We start from the raw sequence: 22,779 nt of genomic DNA on the forward strand, positions 1-22,779 counted from the left end.
CAGAAATTAGCTCATGCTTTCATGGTTAATAATGCTTATATGGTTAATCTACAACAAAGGAGGCAAGAACATGAGGTGGGGAAAAGATATTCTTGTCAGTAAATGATGTTGGGGAGGAAAATTATTAGGTTCCTACCTCTTCCCATTCTTTAGCTGTGCCATTTTGGCTAGAATGGAAGGGTGTAGAGTGCTTAAGATTTTTTAATTCCTGTGTTGCCTGATAAGTTGCTACATCCTCATTCTGATATACTGTGTTGAAATATGATTCAGTAGAAGTACAAGGCTGTGGAGTGTATTGTTGAATAGTCACCTATGTCCATGCACTTGGACAAGGAAGTATATAAGTAAATAGCACTCAGGAAAGGCCAGTTTTGAGCTCTTCTCTACTCTTCCCATAACTAGATTGGAGTGCTTCACCATTTTGATTCTAAGTTTCCACACCTATGGACTGTCACTTATGTTCTTTCTTATTGTGACTAGTTTATTATTTTACTTATTTTGAGAGAGAGAGAGAGAGGGAACACATGTGCCAGCAGGAAGGGGGAGCAGAGTGGGAGAGGGAGAGAGAGAAAACAAGCAGACTCCATGCTGTTAGCCCAGAGCCCGATGTAGGGCTCTATCCCACAAACTGTGAGAGCATGACCTGGGATGAAATCAAGAATTGGACACTTAACCGACTCAACCACCAAGGTGCCCTTATGGTATTTTAAATTAAAACAGTAATTAAATGCTTCAGTTATCTGAGAAATTCTATTAAAAATCTCTTCAGCTTAATAAGAATCTGGGTTTGTCCTGACCTCTGTCATGTGCCTTGGTTTTCTACAAAGTTGTGATCAACCTGTGTGTTGTTTGGAGCTCTTTTCTTCCTGCTTTCGATGTTACTACGTAGTTTTCCAAGTGTATTAACATGGAAGCCTTTGAATGCCTAGTGTTTATAAGTTATGGAAATTAACTATTTAAAAATTTATTCCTTGAAGCACAGAACTTGAACTGTTTGGGGTGGTTTTTCTGTTTTTGAATCTGTGGATCTTGACTAACCTCTTAAAAACAATGACATAGAATGGAATTGAAAATACCAGAATGTTTCCATGAAATGTATATTTCAGTTTATATTTATGTGTGGATACATTTGTTTACTGGATGTTTGTTTACTACATAGTCATGAATTGCTTTGTTTTCCAAAATGAAGACCTTAAGTGAAATATAACTCCATATCCCCTCTGCCCAGGAGTGACATCTAAGAAGCAAATCTTTATCAAACTAATAACTAATAACTTAAAAGATCCACTTAGATAGAAATGGATAGGAAAATGGCCTTATGTGTAAAGGGGATACCACTGTTAGTTCTTTGGTTAATGTGCTTGCCCACGCTTTTCCTTTGGCCTTTTGTTACATTTGCCAGCTTCTATCTGAGGAAAGCTGAAACACAGACATAGTCCACAAGTTACAAGCCATTATTTTATAATCTGCTCTCATAAATTCATTTTATAATTCTTTTGTGTAAGTTGAAAAACTTTTGCGTTGTCTTGGCTTGCAGAGAGGTATTGATTTTATCTCTTCTTCCTCTTCTCTTCCTCATGTCATTAGCACTCATCTCAGTCAGCTAGAACTTTCCCGTCTTTGGTTGTTTTCTTACAACACCCAGGCATACAAGCAGACCTCAAGCCCACAGCTGCTTCTCATCACTTCAGAGGCTTTCTTAGAGAATGACTCAGCATGATTCAGCAGTCTAACGGTCCCTTTGGGGAACCCATCTTACCAAGTATTTTCAGCAGTTAACCCATCTCATAAGCTAACAATATTCATAGACCTTCGAGTTTCCTGTGTTAGTCCAGCTCAGTTCTGATAAGTGTCCAGACATGTGTTAGGATAGGATTAAAAAATTAAGGAATTCAGCTTTAGAATGAAGAGATTCCCAGGCATGAAAGAAATTTCTGTGATTCAGAAGTAAAAGATTAATTAATTAAATGTTTATTTATTTTGAGAGAGAGTGAGAGAGAGTCTTAAGCAGGCTCCACTCATCCAGGTGACCCAGAAGTAACAGATTATTTTAAAATTATTTCCATTCATTTGCAGAATGAAATTTGTTTAAGCAGTAGCTGGTACTGAGAAAGTCATGTTATTAACTGATGAGGGAAGGAAAGGCTACAGCCAAAAGATCACACAATGATAGAACCAAATGGACACCATGATATTTGTTTTCACCTGTTTGTTATGAAGTTATGTTATAGACTTTGGGCAGTATCTGACCTATGTCCCAGAAGTTCCTTTGTGGAAGTTTCTACTTACCCATAATATAGCTCAGTTATTAAAAGTACATAAAAACTAAGTTACCATCAGAGAATTCTTTTTTTTTTTAATGATTTTATTTTTAAATAATCTCTGTACCCAACATGGGACTCAGACTTACAACCTTGAGATCAAGAGTCACATACTCCACCGACCGACTGAGCCAGCCAGGCTCCCTGCCATAAAAGAATTCTTTTTCTTTTCTTTCTCTTTTTTTTTTTTTTTTTAAGAATCCTTGATAAAGCTCTGGAGGCAGGCCTGCACTTGGGAGTTCCCAGTCATTGGTGATATCTCCTGCTGCCTGGTTAAGACAGAGTGGAAATCCAGGGGACAGCTAGTGCTGGTTTCTCTGGTGACAAGAAGACTGGTAACAGGTAGTCACAATGGCTTGTTATTTCCACATTGCTTCTTACGTTGTATTCTTATCTCCATGACAAGGTGCATACATTTGCCTGAGTTTCCTACCTGGTATGGGAGGCTATCAAAGTCTGCTGTTCGAAAGTGTTTCATTGAGATCACACTACATGATGTACTTGCTTTTGTATTGCCTTTCAGGATTAAAGCCATAGAGAGTCCCAACAAAGAAGATGATACCCAGTGGCTGACCTATTGGGTAGTGTATGGTGTGTTCAGCATTGCTGAATTCTTCTCTGACCTCTTCCTGTCATGGGTCCCCTTCTACTACATGCTGAAGGTATGTTGAACTTCTCTGTTTCCTTCCATCTATGTATTTGCTTTGTGCCCTACCACTAAAATAAATTCCATCTTAGGACCTATATAACAGGAACAGATGCTTGAGTGTTGGACATCTGTGGCTCTGCCTCAGATTATAAATAGGAAAACAGAATTCGACACACCTCCCTTATTTTGTATACTGCCTTGGAAACAGCCAAAGCAATTGTGTATTCAAGATGTGTTTGGTAATAAAAGATGGAAATACTGTGACCTAGCACAAGCATTGTTGTTAGTTTACCAAGATCCTTCCTTCAGGCAGTGTTACCTAGGTTTGATGCAGAAGCACTGCACATTTTGGCAGGCCATTGATTATTTACAGTGGTGTGTGGGAGTCTTTCTTTCTTTCTTTCTTTCTTTCTTTCTTTCTTTCTTTCTTTCTTTCTTTCTTTCTTTCAAGTTTATGTATCGATTTTGAGAGAGAGTGTGAGCAGGGGTGGGGCAGAGAGAGAGGGGGAGAGAGAATCCCAAGCAGGCTCTGTTCTGTCAGCAGACAACCCAACTCAGGGCTCGATCTCACTAACTGTGAGATCATGACCTGAGCTAAGATCAAGAGTCCGACGCTTAACTGACTGAGCCACCCAGGCACCCCAGGAGTCATTAGAAGAAAAAAAAACCCACCTTATTTCTTATATACGTTTCGAGAATGAAGATGTGAAGTGGGCTCTCTGAGGAAGTCATTTTGATAACTTTGACAGGTGCAATGGTCAGGGATCAGCCCTGCCACACCTCGTGTTTGGTAGAAATCTAGCCTTGGTCAACACCATGTGAGGACAAGGATTAGGAAGTTGAAACTCATTCCTTTTTTTTTTTTTTTTTTTTTTCAACGTTTATTTATTTTTGGGACAGAGAGAGACAGAGCATGAACGGGGGAGGGCAGAGAGAGAGGGAGACACAGAATCGGAAACAGGCTCCAGGCTCTGAGCCATCAGCCCAGAGCCTGACGCGGGGCTCGAACTCACGGACCGCGAGATCGTGACCTGGCTGAAGTCGGATGCTCAACCGACTGCGCCACCCAGGCGCCCCTGAAACTCATTCCTAATGGGACCTGTATTGATTCTGACTGAGAATGAAGAAGTTAACATCTTTTAATAGATAGAGTGGTTCTTTCTTTCTAGATAGGACAAACTGTCTTCAGTTGGTTCCTTGAGTGTCTTCCGTGGAAGACACCTGCTTCCCATTAGTTGCATAGAATGTAGATGGTACCTCAGGCTCATGGGGCCAGACTTCCCAAGCTGTAGAGAGTGGGGATTCCAGCCCTTCTGAATTCTGAGTTCTCTTCTTTCCCTTCATACTCTGAAGTATTCATTTTTTTAAAAGTCATCCGTGAAATGAAGACTCAAATACTTCTGTAAGATTTTTAAAGAAAAACAGCAAACCCTGCTGCCTATACTGCATTCCTTAAAAGCAACCATTATCCCTACATTTATGGCAGATTATTTTGTCATTTACCTCTGTGTTTCTAAATAACATTCTTGTTTAGCCACCTTTTAATTTTTCTATTTGACACATTAGCTCTTGATTCCTACTGGTAGGATTTGGTTCCCTTTCCTGGCTTGTCCCTGACATACACATGCAGTCCTCCTGTGTCCCCATCTTCCTCAGGTGTTTGTATCATAATTTTGGTTAGATACACATTCACCACTTACATTATTGTGACTTTGTAAATACGATTTAGTTATACCATATAGTGTACATAGCATGTACATGTAGTGTTCTTGCTGTTTTTTATTTTCCCTGGAACTAATCATTGTTTTCTTATTTACATATTCAGACCTATTTTGAGGGTCCTTGTTAGTTCAATTTGTCTTACTGTTTCTACATTTCTATTTACTTTCTTTTAAATTTTTTGTCTAAAGAAATTTAGATAAAGGAAATTAGATGCAGGAAGCTCTCATTCTTTGGTCTCCCTCACCCCACCTACCAACATGTTGATGTTGTCTTCATTTTGAATTCTGGGCAGTTATGGATACATTTTTGCTTTATCTCTGGCCTTAGCTGTTTTTACAATCTATAGATGTTTTCTTCTGTAAATAATGTATTTATTCATTGATACATATTTTTCAATCTTCCCTTCCAGTTTTCAAGTTTACTCCATTCTGTTATATATGGCACACAGCGTATTCTTTATTTCAACTCTTTTTTGTATCTAATATTTTTGCTTGTCTCTTTCCTATATTTTCTCGTTCTTGTTTATTATTGCTCTGTTTCTTCTGACATAGTTAGCAATTTAGCTTAAGTCTTGGTTAGTTCTAATATTTCTATTGCTGATAGAATTTGGTAGTTGATCGTGTTGTCTTTCTTTTTGAAATGGTTGTGCTTTTCAAATCTCCTGTTATTTTGGCCTGTAAGCTCCTTTTCCTCTAACAGTATCAGCTGTTCTGTTAGGCACTGGGATGGAGGAAGACCACATGCCAGTCCATGCTGGTCCCAGGAAGCTGTGGGTAGGGGCGGATGAGTCCTAGGGTAGGGAGTCCCAGCCAGCAGAGGAACTGTGGTTCATAACCCTTCTCCTACTACATAGCCCCTCAGGCCAAAGGAGCACCCTTTGCTCCCCCAGCAGCATTAGGAGGAGATGCTCAGAAGCTGTTACACACAGCTCAAGCGGACAGAGCAGGAGGGGATGGGGAGGAGCTGCCCTGCTACTTAGTTCCACTCGTTTTCCTCAGTGCCTCACAAGGACAGGACTTCTATGCCAAAACCTCTGTTTTAGGGGCGCCTGGGTGGCTTAGTTGGTTTAGCGTCAGACTTCAGCTCAGGTCATGATCTCACGGTTCTTGAGTTCATTCTTGAGTTCGAGCCCCATATCAGGCTCTGTGTGACAGCTCAGAGTCTGGAGCCTTCTTCGAATTCTGTGTCTCCCTCTCTCTCTGCCCCTCCCTTGCTCCCACTCTCTTTCTTCTCCCTCTAAATGTGGGGGAAAATTTTTTTTTTAATGGGCAGGAAAGGGGCTCCCTGGGTGGCTCAGTTGGTTCAGCATCCAATTTCAGCCCCGGTCATTATCTTGCAGTTTAAAAGTTCGATCCCCCCATTGGGCTTGCTGCTGTCAGTGTGCGGCCCACTTCTGATCCTCTGTTCCTCTCTCTCTCTGCCCATCTCCACTCTCTCCCTCTCTTAAAAATAAATAAGTATATATACATATTAAAAAATGGGCAGGAAACCTGAATAGACATTTTTCTAAAGAAGACATACAGATGGCCAACAGACACATGAAAGCATGTGTCTTTTCAGCATTACTTATCATCAGGGAAATGCAAATCAAAACCACAGTGAGATGTCACCTCACACCAGTCAGAATGGCTAGTGTCAAAAAGGCAAGAAATAACAAGCATTGGCAAGGATATGGAGAAAAGGCAACCCTCATGTCCTGTTGGTGAGAATGTAAATTGGTGCAGCCACTGTGGAAAAGAGTATGGAAGTTCATCAAAAAATTAAAATTCTATACCATGTGATCCAGTAATTCTATTACTGGGTATTTACCCAAAGAAAATGAAAACACTAATTGAGAAAGCTATTGAAAATGAAACACTAATTGAGAAAACACCTCTGTGTTTTTTGCAGCATTATTTACAATAGCCAAGGTATGGAAACAATCTAAGTGTTGTCAATAAATGAACTAAGTGAAATAAAGATGTGATGTGTACACACACACAATGGAATATTACTCAGCCATAAAAAAGAATGAGATCTTGCCATTCACAGCAACATGGATGGACCTAGAGGGTCCATAGCTGTAACTATGCTAAGAATAGTAAGTAAGAGAAAGATACCATATGTGACTTTACTTATATGTAGAATTGAAAAAAATGAACAAACAAAAACCAGAAGCAGACTCATAAACACGGAGAACAAACTGGTGTTGCCAGGAAGGAGGAAGGTGAAGGGGCTTGACAGGTACAAACTTCCAGTTCTAAAATAAATAAGTCACGCGGATGAAAGATACAGCACAGGGAATATAGTCAATAATATTGTAACAACTCTGAACGGTGACGGATATAACTCTACTTGTGACGAGCATTGCATAGTGTATATAACTGTCAGATCACTGTGTTGTACACCTGGAATTAATATAATATTATATGTCAACTATACTTCTATTAAAAAAAAAAAGACTTGGAAAAAACTAGTACACCCATACAGTTAAATGGAATGAAATGATTCACATCTATAGAAATGTTTGCATAATTCATTAATTATAAAAAATTGGTAAACATTACATATAGTGGGACACCATTTATGGTAAAACAAACAAAAAAAAAGAACTACATAGTTAAAAAATTTAAATGAAAACATGCTCATTATAATTTCTTAATTTTGAATAACGTTACCACAGAATGCCTTGTAAGATGGCTGAAGAATTTTCAAGCAATTTTTTTTTAAAAAGCCTGTGGTAGCAATTAAGATTTCAAAGGTTGCTGGATTTTCTGTGTGTTTTTGTTATTCAAAGATGTTTAGCATTTATATTTTTATAATCTTATTTGGATGTCACATATTTTAAACTACAAACAACTTTGAAGTCCTTCATAAGATCCATCTAATAGTAGTGACATCACAGTGCAGTCTCTAAAGGAAGGAGACTTGGCTTTGCCTTGGGCCCACCTGCTTGCTGCAGGGAACAGTATCCTGACAGCAGAGCCACTCACACCAGTAGCTGACCTCACACTTCGAAAACATGAGCAAGCCTGACTCCAGCCCGCTCCTGATCTCTTCTGCTAATGGAGGTCACAGAAGGTAAAGAGAGGATCCGAAATACGAGATAATCACCAAATCATTTATAGTTGGTTTTGAAATACATTACAAAAATTGCTTTGCAGCAAAATTTTCTTCCTTAATAGTAAAAGGAATGTGCATCCATTAGTAGTCTCAGGACATCCATGAGAATTTACTGCATGTTCCAAATAGATAATATAGTTGAGATTATTAAAAATGGATTATGCTGTCAATCAAAATACTTTCTTCTTGCTGTAGTGCATTTTCTGAGTGGCTTCAGAGAACACACTGAGAAGAAGCCTCTGAATTGCAGAGTGGGTAGGAGAATATCCTGTGTTAAGGACTAGCATAGACCATATGCCATGTTACAATCACATGGTGATTGTGTGGAGTATGACAAAGAGATCCAAGTAAGGACATGTTTAATATTTATCTTTTGCAAAAAAAAAAGATCTTTTGCAGAATTAATATTATTGGCATTTCCCCCCATTTTTCTAAAGCAGCCCATGATTGGAGAAAATAAGAGGAACCAATGATTAGGCATCAAAGATTAGTAGAAAAGATAGTATGTAATCTGTCGCACTAGAAATAGTGGACCGTGCCTGCTCAGAGCTTTGCTCTGAGGTCTGCCTTTACCAGGAGGTTTTAAAAATAAATACAAAAGCCTTTTTTCTCCCTCTGATTATAAAAGTAGTGTATTTTCATTTCTTTATTCAGAAGACATTTATTTAGGACTTCTGTGTGCCAGAATCTGTTCTAGGTCAGAAAGATACTTTGGTGAATAAAACAAAGTCCCTGTTGTATTGTTTATATTCATTTGTGTGTGTGTGTGTGTGTGTGTGTGTGTGTGTGTGTGTGTGTGTGTGTTGGGACATATTTTATATAAGGAGGAAAATAGCATTTGTAATCGTACCACCGGTCACATGTTAGTCTTCCTATTTTTTTAATGTGCAAATATATTGGTCCAAGTACATAAAGACACACAGAACCATGTATATATTATTGTTTTAACCATATATATATATATATATATATATATATATATGGTTGAGACCACATTTTATACATGATTCTGTATCTAGCTTGTTTCAATTAACATAATACTAGGAGTATTTTCTCATGTTATTCAATATTCTTTGGTAAACTGTCTAATCCATTATCGATAGCAATGTACTAATTCCCCAAATGATAGACATTTAGGACATTTATCTCACTTTATCACATTTTAATGAGTGACACAATGAATAGCTTTGTATCTTCTCTTTACACTCATTTAGATCACTTTCTAGATTAGTTTTTTAAACAAAACTCTGGCGACTCTTAGTCCTGACTTAGACTGTCACCTGTACTACTGCACCTATGTTGGAAAGCAGAACATTTCTTAACTTCATAAGAGGCAAAGACCACAGGGAAGTCTTCCCCTTCACGTGTTCTTTTTTGAGCTTTTATTTGTGCATGCTGGGCAGTCTGTTTTAGCTTTCTCCTGTCACTGTTCTTGTGGCTACATTGCAGAAGTTTCCCTATGGATTTTGTTTCTGATCAGGTGATTGTAGTGTATCAGCAGGTCGCTGATGTGTTGAAATGTGGGTGTTTTGTCTTTTTTGATATTAACTCAGTTCTGACCAGGCTGGTCCCAGAAACTGCATATAAAGTGTATCCCTACCTTGGAAATACCTCTTCTAGAAGAAAATTGGATGGCGACAGCCATTAGAACCACAGACAGAATTATCTGGCCTGCTGTAATCTGTAATTTAAGGATTTATCAAATGAGAGCTCATAGTGCCAGGAATTCAGCCAAAATAGCAGAGACTCTGGACTGCAGGTAAGAGTGGGTTTGTGTTTGCTCGTGATTGTGCTGTCAGCAGGCACTGTGAGGATCTGTGTCGTTCAGGGTACTCCTGGGCTCTAGAATAGTTATGTAGGTTAAAGAAAGGGAGTTGTAAAAGCTGGTGACTGAATATAGCCATGAGAGTTGAACAGTAATTAACTTTATTTTTTAATACAAGAAAGCTATTTCATTTGAAAACTGGAAAACGCTAATGACATAGGTAGAGAGCAGTAATTATTTTACTGTCCCAAGATGATAGCTACAGTGCCCTGGAAAGAAAGGAGCAGACCAGAGTGAAGCCTAATCACATTGGAGAGGTATAAAAATATAGACACCTGGCTCTGGTTCTGCCTGGTAGTCTTGCCTTAATTCATTCAGAAAAGATGAATGAGTCATCTCATTCATTTTCTGGGTTGCTGAGGGGCTGAGGTATTACTTGGGCAGATAATATTCCAGAGATTTACAACAACAGTAAAAACTGTAGGATTTGGTAATACCACTACCGTCTTGTATACTTTCTTCAAGTAAATTAATTTGTGACTTTCCTAAAATCTTACAGAAGAGAAAATGGACTCTCAGAGAGGTTGTTTATGACCTTCCCTAAAGTCATAAAATAAAATAGATACCATCTCTTTGATTCCTAATCCAGTGAGTTCTTTCCATTTCACCTTGATGCCTATACTTATGCTGAGGGTTTCTAGGTCTGCATCAATAGTAATCCATTCCTGAAAATTAGATATTCTACCTGGAAATACCAGCCAGGAGACTATTTCCTACAATTTTAAATGGTAAAAATTAAGATGTATACATCTAAAACTCCATACCAGTTTCCTAAATATTAGTAAAACACAGCAAAATACCTCTATATAAGTAACAAATGTGTTAGTGTGTTAGATGCTAACACCAACACTTCTTTTCCAAATTGTTGGAAACAACACTCAGTTTTCCAAATTGTTGACATAGTTAGTAAAAAATTATCACTTAGTATGTAGTAGTACATGGCACCTCTAGGATACTCTGCATACCGTTGTTGTTGTTTTAGCTATTTATTTTGAGAGAGAGTGCATGTGTGCGAGTAAGGGAGGAGCAGAGAGCGAGGGAGGGAGAGAATCCCAAGTAGGCTCCACACTCGGTGTGGAACTCGATGGGGGCCTCTGCATAGGGAATTCTAACTTACTGTCAAGAATGTAGTTTTTCCTTTTTCTCACACATCATTTTGTTTAAATTGTTGTGTTGTGTTTTGGGTATATATGTATTAACATTACCCATATAAGCAACCAGTGGAAAACACTGTATGATGTTTGGATGTTACAAACAAGAAGTCTTCCACAAGGAAATGTTAACTACAGAGATGGTCTATAGGGTCTGCCTGGCTCTAAGCAGAGGAAATGGAAGCTAAAGCCAGGGAAAAATGCAGTTACTTATTTCTGCATTTTGGGTTACTACAAATGGCAAATTATGAAATTTGCAATTAAGAAAATCAAGGTTTCTCTGGCAACATCTTATAATTCATTAGGATAGCCAGCAAGCCCAGCAGGTGCTAGAGCAGAGTCTCTGAGAAAACTAGCAGGAAACATGAAACCACCCACACATACTGAGGTGCTGAGGGTATTTCAAGGAATTGGCTTCATTGAGAGGCCTGGACCTGTAGCAGAAGGTCTTACGATGCCATGTGTGTGTGAGGGCTTGGTGGAGTTTGGGTTGGTTGCACAGATGTGTGTGGTGAGACTAGGAGGTGGCTGGTCTGAATGTTTGCTCTTCCCCTTCCTTTTGCCGTGCTTTTCCCCCACTGCTTCTCTCTTAACATTCCATCTTTCTGCTGTTATGTTCAGTAAATGAGCTGTGGAGTCTGTCACACATCAGGGGTAGGAGGTTTGAGGGAGGATTGGCTTAAAATCATAACTTGGAGATTATGACAGGGAATTGCATTTGGTTGAGTGCTTGGATATGGGAAGCAGCCTTTGTAGTCCCTCCAGTTCAGAAATTCTCAACCTTTTGGAAATATATGGAGGAAATTTTGTTTGTAGCTGTTAATAGTCACTGATTTTACTTAGTGTTTTATGGTGTTGTCTAGTATAGTTTGGCTTGAACATTTACATGTTCAAGCGTTTATTTTTTGAGAGAGAGAAAACACAAGCGGGAGTTGGGGGCAGACAGAGAGGGAGACAGAATCTGAAGCAGGCTCTAGGCTCTGAAGCTGTTAGCACAGAGCCCGATTTGGGGCTTGAACCCACGAACCATGAGATCATGATCTGAGCCAATGTCAGATGCTAACTGACTGGGCCATCCAGGTGCCCTAAAAATATATATTGTTTATGATAAATTACTTTCACTTTATTTTTCCTTTATATTAAAGTTAGAGAACTTCTTGATTTTGTTTTTTTGGTAATTATATGCGTAGGTGTATCATTATTTTAAGTTTTATTTCAGGTACTAAAAGTGTTAGAAACGAATTGTTTAAAAAGGGTATCTATTGGTTCTGAGATTTGATTGTAATTACCCCATTTAAAGCTAATCAGTTAGCCTGTTACTGTTTCATGGCTGTTGGTGGAAGACAGAATTGTTGGAAGAAAGTCCCAGCACTCCTAGATGTTCCAGATATTTCTTATTTTCTTACAAAAATCTATGTGAGGTAGATTTTTTTTTTTAATTTCAGCTAATATCTTTTTATATTAGAGAGTCTATACAGACTTAGGCAATTAAGTTACATACACAAGGTTTGCCTCACTAGTAAATGGCAGAACCAGGACTAGAGCCCAGTTTCTCTTGAGACCATTCTTTAACCTCTATCTACTATAATATATAACTCTTTTTTAAAATGTTTGTTTATTTTTGAGAGAAAGAGAGAGAGACAGAGCTCAAGCAGGGAAGAGCAGAGAGAGAGGGAGACACAGAATCAGAAAAGCAGGCTCCAGGCTCCAAGCTGTCAGCACAGAGCCCGACATGGGGCTCGAACTTACGAACCGCAAGATCATGACCTGAGCCTAAGTCGGACACTCAACCCACTGAGCCACCCAGGTGCCCCTAACTTTCTTATTTTTTTTTTAATTTATTTTTGAGAGACAGAGTGAGACAGAGCACAAGCAGGGGAAGGGCAGAGAGAGAAGGAGACATAGAATCTGAAGCAGGCTCCAGGCTCTGAGCAAGTGTGTAGCAGAGAGCCCAATGCAGGGGTTCAAACCCACAAACCGTGAGATCATGACCTGAGCTGAGGTCGATGACTTAACCGACTGAGCCACGCAGGTGCCCCAGCCCCTGACTCTCTTAAAATCAATTTGTTAGGTGGAGAGAGCTGCATATTTTTAGATCAAGATTTTTAATTTGGTATTCCTTGTTCTGTATTCTTACTAGTTTCTAGTTTGTTTGATATCTCAGTTTCTGGTGGAAGTGTTAAAAATCTATGAGCGTGGAATTTCTCCATTTATACAATTATGACCTTAATTTACATAATTCAAAGCTATATTTGGAAGCTATCTATAATTATATAATTATAAAATTATAAAAACAAATGGTATAATTATATAATTACATATGTATATACATACAAAGTTATATATAATTTACATCTTCAAAGATATGTAGGTTTTAAGTGAATCTACTTGGCAAATTGTTTTCCTTCTTTATCATTGCCTTCAATAATGTTTGTGTATGGTTAATATTACTTTATAAGCTATTTTGAGAGTTGGTATTTGTCTGATACATCTCTTTCAATCTATTTTTTTTTTAAGTTTATTTATTTTGAGAGCGAGCAAGTGGGGGAGGGTCAGAGACAAATGATCCCAAACAAGCTCTGTGCTGTCATCATGGAGCCCAATACGGTGCTTAATCCCACAAACTGTGAGATCATGACCTGAACCAAAATCAAGAGTCTGGACGCTTAACCAGCTGAGCCACCCAGGCGCCCCTCTTTCAACTCCGTTATTTTCAGTGTTCCTAGTTGGTTTTGCCTTAGGTGTGTTTCTTACAAGAAACATATAGCTTTACTGTATTTTTTTTTTAGTCTAGTCTGATAGCCCGTCTTTTGAAAGCTAGCCCCCTGCTCTCCTGTGTCCAGCAAATTCTAGCTCATGAGTGTTACTTTTCCAGAGTTCTATAGTTCAGATAATCTAGAGAGGGTAATTTGTTGAGAACCTGTGTTTTGCTTTGTATTTTGAGTGTAATACAAATGCAATACAAATTTCTCAGAGCCAAAATGGTACTGATGGAGTGAGCTTTGGGGCACAAATATGTGCATTTTAAGCCCAAGGCTTTGTTACTGGTTTAGTCCTTTACCAAAAGCTTTTCATCTCTAGAGCAAACATAAACTTAGAAAAGCATTGTGGCTTCTCAGTTATTTGAATACATTGTTTGGTTTGGAATAATAAGGACTCAGGCTGTGGAGTTTAATGGACAGCAGAAGAGGTGCGAGGTTTTTTTCTTTAAGGAGAAGTTGTAAAATGTACAGATTTGGAATCTCAAGAAAGGACTTCATTTTTTATATCACCTGGCTATGTTAGAATCTTTCACCCTAAGAAAATCCAGTAGGCTGGTTATTGAACTTTCTAGGGAAATGAGCAGGTCGCTGTGCATATCCCCTTTTTTGCTCAGTGTCTTAGATGAGAATAAGAGGCTGGGACAACTAAAAGGGCTAAGCTGTTGGCATTTGAATAAACAGTAAGACTTTTGGGGGGGCATAAATATAAGGTGACAGTTCTTGTTAATAAAGTTTTTAGGGCATAATTCTGGTCTTTTTTATTTCAAAAAAATTTTTTAATGTTTATTTATTATTGAGAGACAGAGAGCATGAGCATGGGAGGGGCAGAGAGAGGGGGAGACACAGAATCCGAAACAGGCTCCAGGCTCTGAGCTGTCAGCACAGAGCCCGAGCGGGGCCTGAACTCACGGACTGTGAGATCATGACCTGAGCCGAAGTCGGACACTCAACCGACTGAGCCACCCAGGTGCCCCTGGTCTCTTTTTTTATTTCAATGGCAAAGTACAGCCATAAAAGAGTTGGGAAATGATATCTACATTCAAAGTGGAAGATGATGAACAGCTGATTGTAAAGATTCCTCGAAGGCAAAAACTGAGATTCTGCTGAGTTTGTCTATAACAGGATGGATACATGTGACAGAGCTACTGGGGTAAGCCAACTAAGAACAAGCTTCACGGGTTTCTTTAGACAGTTTTTTTTTTTAAATCTATTTATTTTGAGAGAGAGAGAGAGCACAAGTGGGGGGATGGGCAGAGAGACAGAATCCCAAGTAGGCTCCACGTATGGTCAGCATGCAGAGCATGATGTGGGGCTCAAACCCAAGAAACCATGAGATTGTGATCTGAGCTAAAAGGAGTCAGTCACTTAACTGAGCCACCTATGTGCCCCTAGACAGTTTTCTTTACATGTGCAGTTAAGTACTATGTTTCTTAAACTGATTTTTAAGAGTTTTGATTAATAGAACTTCTTGCAGCCATAAACTAAAAAGTGATCCAAATTAGGAAGGAAGTTAGGCCGTCAGATTTGGTGTGTTTTACCTTTCTGTTTTCAGTCTCAGCATTACTAGGTCAGGATTTGTCAGGTGTTTTTTCCATCCAAGAAAAGGGCACTTGTAGCTGCAGAAAACACTGGAAATGCTGTTGGAGAACATAGCCGAGGCAGCGGCATCCACAGAGCAGAGGCGGCAGTGTGTGTTGTCAGGATGCCCACTGCTGTCCCGTAACCTGCTGACTCTCATTCTGTGCAGTGCGGCTTCCTGTTGTGGTGCATGGCCCCAAGCCCTTCTAACGGGGCGGAACTGCTGTATAAGCGCGTCATCCATCCTTTCTTCCTGAAGCATGAGTCCCAGGTGGACACTATGGTGAATGACTTGAAGGACAAAGCCAAAGAAACTGTAGATACCATCACTAAAGAAGGTAAGGCCCAGGGGCAGCTGGGTTCAGCAGGTGAGAGGACATGGGAAGTACTGGGCCCAAATAACAAGCTGCTTCTCCCCTTTCCTATCAGCTTTCCTCAGCCAAATGCTGAGGCCACCCTGGGATTTCTTTACTAATACTTTGCCTGTCGCCCTTTACTTTTTCCAAGATTCTCCCACCATGCACATTTAATGCACTATTTAGTCAGCACATTAGGAAAAATGACTTTCCTGTGGTGGGCAGAGATTTTAGAGAATCATCTGTGTTTATATACCAGTACAATCTCTTTAATTCATTTCAGGTTGAACTGTTTCAAATTGCTTTTGTTAGAGGTCAAGAGAATGCCCTTTCAGGTATCCAGATTCATTCATTCATTCAACAAGTATTTATTTCTTGAGGTGCTTAATATGTGCCAAGCATGTTCATAGCACTGGGGATGAACCAAACAGACCATACTACTTGAACTCATGAAGCTTATACTCTTGTTGAGAGATACACAGTAAAAATTTAAAATTACATGATATAGTTAGAGTATACAGAGAAAAATAAAGCAGATAGATAGGGAATACCAGGGCTGAAGGGAAAGGTACAATTTTAAATAGAGTGATTTAGGGTATCCTCACCAAGAAGACTATCCTGAATCAGACTTGAAAGAAACCATGGGGAAGAATGCTCTTGATAGAACTGCATGTTTAAACTGGAGGCAGGAGCAGTATGGCTAGAAGGGAATGATCTAGAGGAAGAGAAGAAGGAGATAAGGTCAGAGAGGTTGGGGAGTGGAGGCTGGAAGACCGATCAGGTAAGGCCTTATAGGCTTTTGTAGAGGCTTTGGCTTTAACTCTGTGAGGTGGGGTGCTGTTGGAGAGTTTTGAGCAGAGGAGCAACATATCCACCCTGTGTTTAACAGGCCACTGTATTAAGAATAGACTGAAGGGGGATGGGGAAGAAATCAGGAGACCAGTTATAAGGTGTTTGCAGTGATCCGGCTGGAGAGGACGATGGTGGCTTGGCTCATAGTAGTAGCAGTAGGGGGCGAGAAGTCATTGGATTCTTGATATGTATATTTTAAATGTTTATTTATTTATTTTTGAGAGTGTGGGGAAAGGGCAGAGAGAGAATCCCAGGCAGGCTCTGCACTGTCAGCATAGAGCCTGTTGTGGGGCACGACCCCACAAACCATGAAATCACAACCTGAGCCAAAATGAAGAGTCCGTTGCTTAACCGACTGAGTCACCAAGGAGCCCCAGGATTCTTGATATATTTTGATGGTAGAACCAATAGGATTTGCTTATGGACCAGGCATGGAACATGAGAGAGGAGTCATGCATAAAGCCAAACTTTTCAGCCAGAACACATGGAAGGAAAGAATTGTTGTAGAGATGGGGAAGACTAGATAGAGCAGGTTTAGAGGGGAAAATAAGGAATTCAGTTCTGGACATAACTTTGAAGTGTCTATTAGGTACCTACATGGAGTAGTCAGGCAGCTAGTTGGATATATATGTTGAGAATTCAGAGACAGGTTTGGGCTAGAGATATACATTTGGGGGTCACCAGCAGGATAGTAATCATGGGACTAGGTGAGATTATTAAGTGAGTGAACGTAGTTAGAAAGATGAGGTCTGAGGCGGTGGCCCCCAATGTTTAGAGATTGGGGAGATGGGGAGCAACTGATAAAGTGGACTGATAAGGAGCAGTCAGTTGTGGTAGCAAGAAAACCATGTGACTGATGTCCTTGGGGCCAAGTAAAGAAAGTTTCAAAGTGGGGAGTAGTCCATTGTGTCACCTGCTGCAGACACAGGTCAAGTTAGGTAACGAGTGAAAACTGACCATTACACTTGGTGGTGAGGAAGGCACTAGTGATCTTGACAGAACAGTTTATGGAGTGGTGGGACCCAAATGCTGATTGGAATGGATTTGAGAGATGGGAAGCAAGGCTGAGAGAATGTAGGTCTTTTGGGAAATTTCCTGCAAAAAGGAGAAGACTGTGGCTGCACCTGGAAGAAGGAACTAGGGTCCTAAGGATGTGTTTTTTTTTCTTTTTCCTAAAGTAGAAGGAACAAAATATGTCTGAAAATTAGTGGGAATGATCCAGAAGAGAGCAAAAAGTGGGTATGAGTGAGGGAAGAGCTTCTGGAGCTCCATCCCCAATTAGACCAGAAGAGATGGGAACCAGAGTAGGAACAGGACTGGTCATGGGGCACAGAGGTTGAGAACACGAGTAGAGATACTGGCAGGTGAGTGCCTGTGATGGTGGGTGCCTACAGAAGGGACTTTCCCACTGCTTCCCATTTCTCAGTGAAGTAGGAAGGTCAGCGGAGAGAGGATGGGGAAGATGGTGATAGAAAGAGATGGTATGAAATAGGTACCTAGGACTGGGGTCAGCAGACGTTTTCTGTGAAGGGTCAGATAATGTTATTTTTTGTGGGCCATCAGCTCTTGCTTGGGACTCTCAGCTCTGCCACTCTAGTGTGAAAGCAGCCCAGATGAGTAACCAATGAGTGTGACCGTTGGTTGCTGGCCACTCCAGGACCGTGGGAGAGTGGACGGACTGGGGCAGTGCCACGTGACTGTCAGGAGTATTACAGGCTCATTTGAAGTTGTGTCAGTGAACTTAAAGTGAGGCCAGTTGACACACTTAGCTCCGCAGCTGCAGAGCAGGTGGGGCTCTGTGCCAAGGCCAACTGAGTAAAGAACCATGAAGTGAGAGAGGGACCAGGGAGTGCTTAGTGTCTGATGGTGGAACTTCAACTGGCCAAGGAGGGAAGGGACGGTGGAAAAGGTGGTGGGGGAGGACTCTGAATCAGTAGAACAGAGGGCGTGTGCTGCACAGCTGGGCGTGGTGGGGGAGAGTGGGATGCTGGACACTGAGATTATAGAGGGACTGCGGTCACAGGTAGTGATGAGGATCGTGCAATGAGTGCCTGGGGTTGGGAGAGGTGGGGGTTGGTAGGATGGAGTGTAAAGGTTATTGGAGGGGACAGCCGAGAGGCCAGGATACTGGCAAAATACTGAAATCACCAATAACTAAAATAAGTTTGGAGTTAAAATCTTAAAGAAATGAGGCAGCATAACCCAAGAGTCTGAGATGACTGGAAAAAGAAAGGCTGGTAGCAGATATAATCTGATGCCATGAGATTCTGAACGTGGCAATGGAGAACAAAGACAGCTTACCAAACCCTCCAGACCCACTCGTACTAGGGTCAAGGAAGAAAGAAAAAATAGCCACTACCTGAGAAAGCAGTGTTCTCAAGAGACAGCCAGATTTCTGTAAAAGCAAGAAGGTGAAAGAAACTTTCGGAAAGATGGATGGGGATAGAAGAGGTTTTGCTGATGACTGGGTCTTGAGTTCCAGAGGGACAAAAGTAGTGAGGGATGTAGACTTACCATTTTGTTTGGAGATCTCTGTGGTAATTAGAAAGTGGGAGAGGAAAACTGACCTGACCACTGGGCCAGTAAGATCCCCAAGACAGCTCTCCAGCAGTGTGGATATGTTCTCCTTATTGCCCTTCACACACTCCTCTCTCCACTGGACTTCTCTCCCAGGCATACAGCTCCAGTCTACTTGGATTCCTTTTTCTACAGTTTTAAGTGTTTTCTGACTTGTAGCCTTCATGTCCTCCCACCTGGGGATTGCCAGTTTCCTTTTAAGAAGTTTCCTTCCTGTTCCTTGCCTCAGCCAAAGCAGCAACCTCTGGCGATGTCACTTCTGTCTAGTTCACTCACATTGCTTAGACCCATTGGTTCTTAGATGTCAATACTCTAAAATCCAATTTTACTTTGATACATTGCTAAACAGGAGTGTAAGAATGAAAATAAATTAGGAGGAACTTGCATGCTGACTCATTTTAGACTTCAAAACTTCTGGATTCCTCAGGAAGTAAATTTTTACAATGGGCTAGTTAAGAGAGAGGCTGCAATTTCTTGTTAACGTTCAGCAACTTTAAGTGAAGGGAGAACAGCCCTCGGGCAGCTGGTGAACAGGGAAGGACTGGCAGTGCTTCACCCTGGGCCCCATCAAAAACAGGTGCACTTTGTGGATTCTCGCAGGAGGCCCTGGAGGCTTCCATAACACCCCCATCCCCCGTCTCACACTCCACACTAGTTCTTACAGCATATTCCATGTCACTTGGTAATTAGGAAGAGGAAGGCTTAGTCTCCCACAGATACAAGAATATTTTCTTGATGAGTGTAGTATCTTGCCACCAACTCAAACACTTAGAGGGAAATGGTGGCACAATGAAGAGAATATAAAGGTGTATAAATATTCCATCATTTCTGAGGTGTAGGAAGGAGGAATTTCTGTGATTTTTTTTTTTTTTTTGTCACCATGGGATAGATGACCTAGTTGTCATCAGACTGAGACATAGTCAAATTAAACAGGTGAGCACCCAGACACAAACAAGAATTTCTTGCTTGTACAGAGGAGCACTACATGCCCAGGGAATCCCTGCTTCTTGTGACACCTGAAGGAGGGTAGACGGCTTAGAGGAGACAGTTACTGTACAGGGTTAGGCTAGACGACCTTAAAGAAATATGCTAGGGTACTCAGGATCTGTGCTCTGAAGAGGTCTCTCTCTGGTCCACTTCCTGGAAACTCTCTCAGCTCTGCCACAAACCTCAGTGTGTTCTCATCTGGATATGAGTCATCCAAGTTGCTATCTAGTCACTACATTAGGCACAGAGCTGGCATTACAAAGTCTTGACACAGTTTTCTTCCCTCCTAACAGCCAAGAAAGCAGCAGTGAATTTACTTGGTGAAGAAAAGAAGAGCACCTAACTGCTGACTGGATGAGACCTTTCTGCCCTCTCTGTACCTGCCTATTAGCGCTTGATGTTATATTAGGGACTGTGGTATAATCATTTTAATAATGTTGCCTTGGAAACATTTTTGATATATTAAAAAAAGGAATGTGTGTTTTTTTGGTTTCTTTTGCTTACTTTTACTGTCTATATACATAGGGGGCATTTAAATTTAATGCAATGGGCAGCGTCCAAATTTGTGGAAAATATATTTTGCCTCTGGGAAGGAAAAGACATGTGTTACCATCCTGTAGGAAATAGAAACTTGAAATTCTATATCCCACAGGCTTTGTACTTCAACAGGCTCTCTCTGCATGCATTTTCTCTGTACTTCTATTTTAGGATACTCTTTAAGGTTCTACTTCATGTAATGTACAATTTTGTATGAAATGTTTTTAATGTATTTGTGCATACATATGTGTAGGGAAATGTTACTGTCTGACTGTGACATGTATAATGCTCACAGGGAGCGCCTGCCAAAAGCTGAAGGTTCCAGTGTACTGGTGTGATCTGTTAAATAATATCTCAGAAAATTAAAAAAACAAATACTGATATTTCCAGTGAATAGTTAAGTGATAAATGAAGTTGGGTGGGGGTTGGCCTGGTTGTTTCGCTAACTTTGTAGCAGCTGAATACCAGAATAGATGTGTAAAGCAGTCACTTTGGTGATAGATGGGGAAATGTACACACACATACCAATAATACACAGCTCCCAACTTCCTGTAGAACTAGTAATGTCTTGTGGCCTTTAAAAAAAAAGCTGATTATAAACTTTAGATTTGTCTGTTTTAAGATGCTATAACGGAAACCATTCCTGGTTTCTTCTTCAAAGCTGAGTAATATGTTGGTTTAGTCTTGTTTCTTTACTAGTTTTTTTTGTTTTGTTTTGTTTTGTTTTTTTGAAACTAGCCTAAGGAACCTCTAGACTTTCCCACCTCTGATTACAGGTATGTTCTTGTTTCTGTCAGTAGCAGCTACATGCTAATGATGACACCAGGCTCTTAGACCAAGGCTGGGAGAATGAAAGGATGATCTAACCTATATAATCCAGTTGACAGTGAAGTCAAACTGCTTTCACCTTCTTTCTCTGGCCTTTAAAGTCAAACAAACAAGAGGCCTCCCTGGTTTAAATTTCAGTCATTTGTGATCCATTTAAATGCCTTCATCTTTATACTCTGTTTTGATAAGTTGCAGATAACCACGTAGTTTAAGTACAGAACAAAAATTTAACTTTAAGGTTTCTGGTTTGATCTGCCAACTCACAGGAACTTCAAAAACTGAGCATCCTTCTGAATTAGACTACACTGACCAAACAAAACCAATTATAACAAAACAAGTTTAATTATCCCGTCTGTAAAATACTTGTTAAGGCAAAAAGGAGATAATTAGCTCTCCTTTGGATAACGGGTAAGATCATAATGAAATCTCGTGATGTAAAAAATACCAAAGATATCAAAAATTAGGGACAATATCAGCTAAATATTATAATATGGATCACATTATTTATTTTTTTCCTGTAAGACAGTGGTAATCATAAGGCATCTTATTAAACTTACCTTAAAGGAAAAAAAAACTTAGAAAATAAGCAATTAATTATCAGCAGAAAATCAAGCCTTAGATTAAAAAAAAAAAAAGTTCCTCCAGGAGTACTTAAGTTCCTTTCCCCATAATAAAGTACACTTTTCTTGGTGGCAAAAGAATGAAAATTAGCAACTTCTAGCATACAGAATATATAATCAGGTTGTCAGCATGTAGAATATATAACTTTCAGTATACAAAATACCAGGCAAGAGGGGGAAGCATAAAAGTTACTATTGCTCATAACTACTTACAGGCTGATACCAGTTTAAAAACTGCTATAGTAAGAAAATATATTCTGAATGCAATTATTTTGTCCTTACAGCTTTTTCCTGCAGTGCATTCTGTAAGAAATTTAAGTTCCTGTTTTTGGCAAAGTGTACATACTAATGACAGAAGTTAATGAGTTGAGCAATTGTGTCTGTTTAAATTTCCCAGATAACATATCGCCATGGCTAGAGTATTTGAAAAACTAATTGAGCCTGTGTCTGGCTAGAAGACAAGCATTTATGTGTACATGAATGGTGTTTCAGGGGTAAAATCAAAGAATCTCCCCAACAGTTCTTCCCTTACTTGAAAGCTTTCAGATCAACAGTTACTGCTACTCTGGGGAAAGTTTTCTATCCATAGCCTGAAGAAAATGAGCATAGCCATTAATAAGTTATCACCCATCCTGAAGATGTGATATATTAAATGGAAATGGATGTAAATAAACTTCTGTTATCTCACTGAACTGTTATGTTTCATTTTATTTTCTGGGGCTTAAGAGAATCTAGAATCATTTAAGCAATATCTGAAGTAAAATACAGGTAAATGAACCTTAAACACTGCTGTTCATTAACCCCATTCTTTACCTGGCCTGTAGTCATCCCCTGGTGGTTACTACCTGTCAGAGGAAAAACTCCCAAAGGAAAACAACCATGAAAAGCTTTTAGCAATAATTAGCACTAGAT

At 39.9% G+C, this 22,779-nt stretch overlaps 1 protein-coding gene across 1 annotated transcript in view; it reads left to right on the forward strand.

Moving 5' to 3' along the window:
* The window catches only part of REEP5 (receptor accessory protein 5), a 39,486-nt gene extending 16,927 nt beyond the window's left edge, over positions 1–22,559 (forward strand). The window contains exons 3-5 of the mRNA XM_086682582.1: positions 2,845–2,983; positions 15,280–15,448; positions 20,176–22,559. Of these exons, the coding sequence (XP_086538708.1) occupies positions 2,845–2,983; positions 15,280–15,448; positions 20,176–20,225 (358 nt within the window). The 3' untranslated portion in view covers positions 20,226–22,559. The remainder of the gene's footprint in view (positions 1–2,844; positions 2,984–15,279; positions 15,449–20,175) is intronic.
* Positions 22,560–22,779: the final 220 nt, after the last annotated feature.

The sequence above is a fragment of the Puma concolor genome, chromosome A1 (genome assembly GCF_028749965.1).
Source record: "Puma concolor isolate L17-30 chromosome A1, mPumCon1.1.hap2, whole genome shotgun sequence".
NCBI classification, from domain to species: domain Eukaryota; kingdom Metazoa; phylum Chordata; class Mammalia; order Carnivora; family Felidae; genus Puma; species Puma concolor.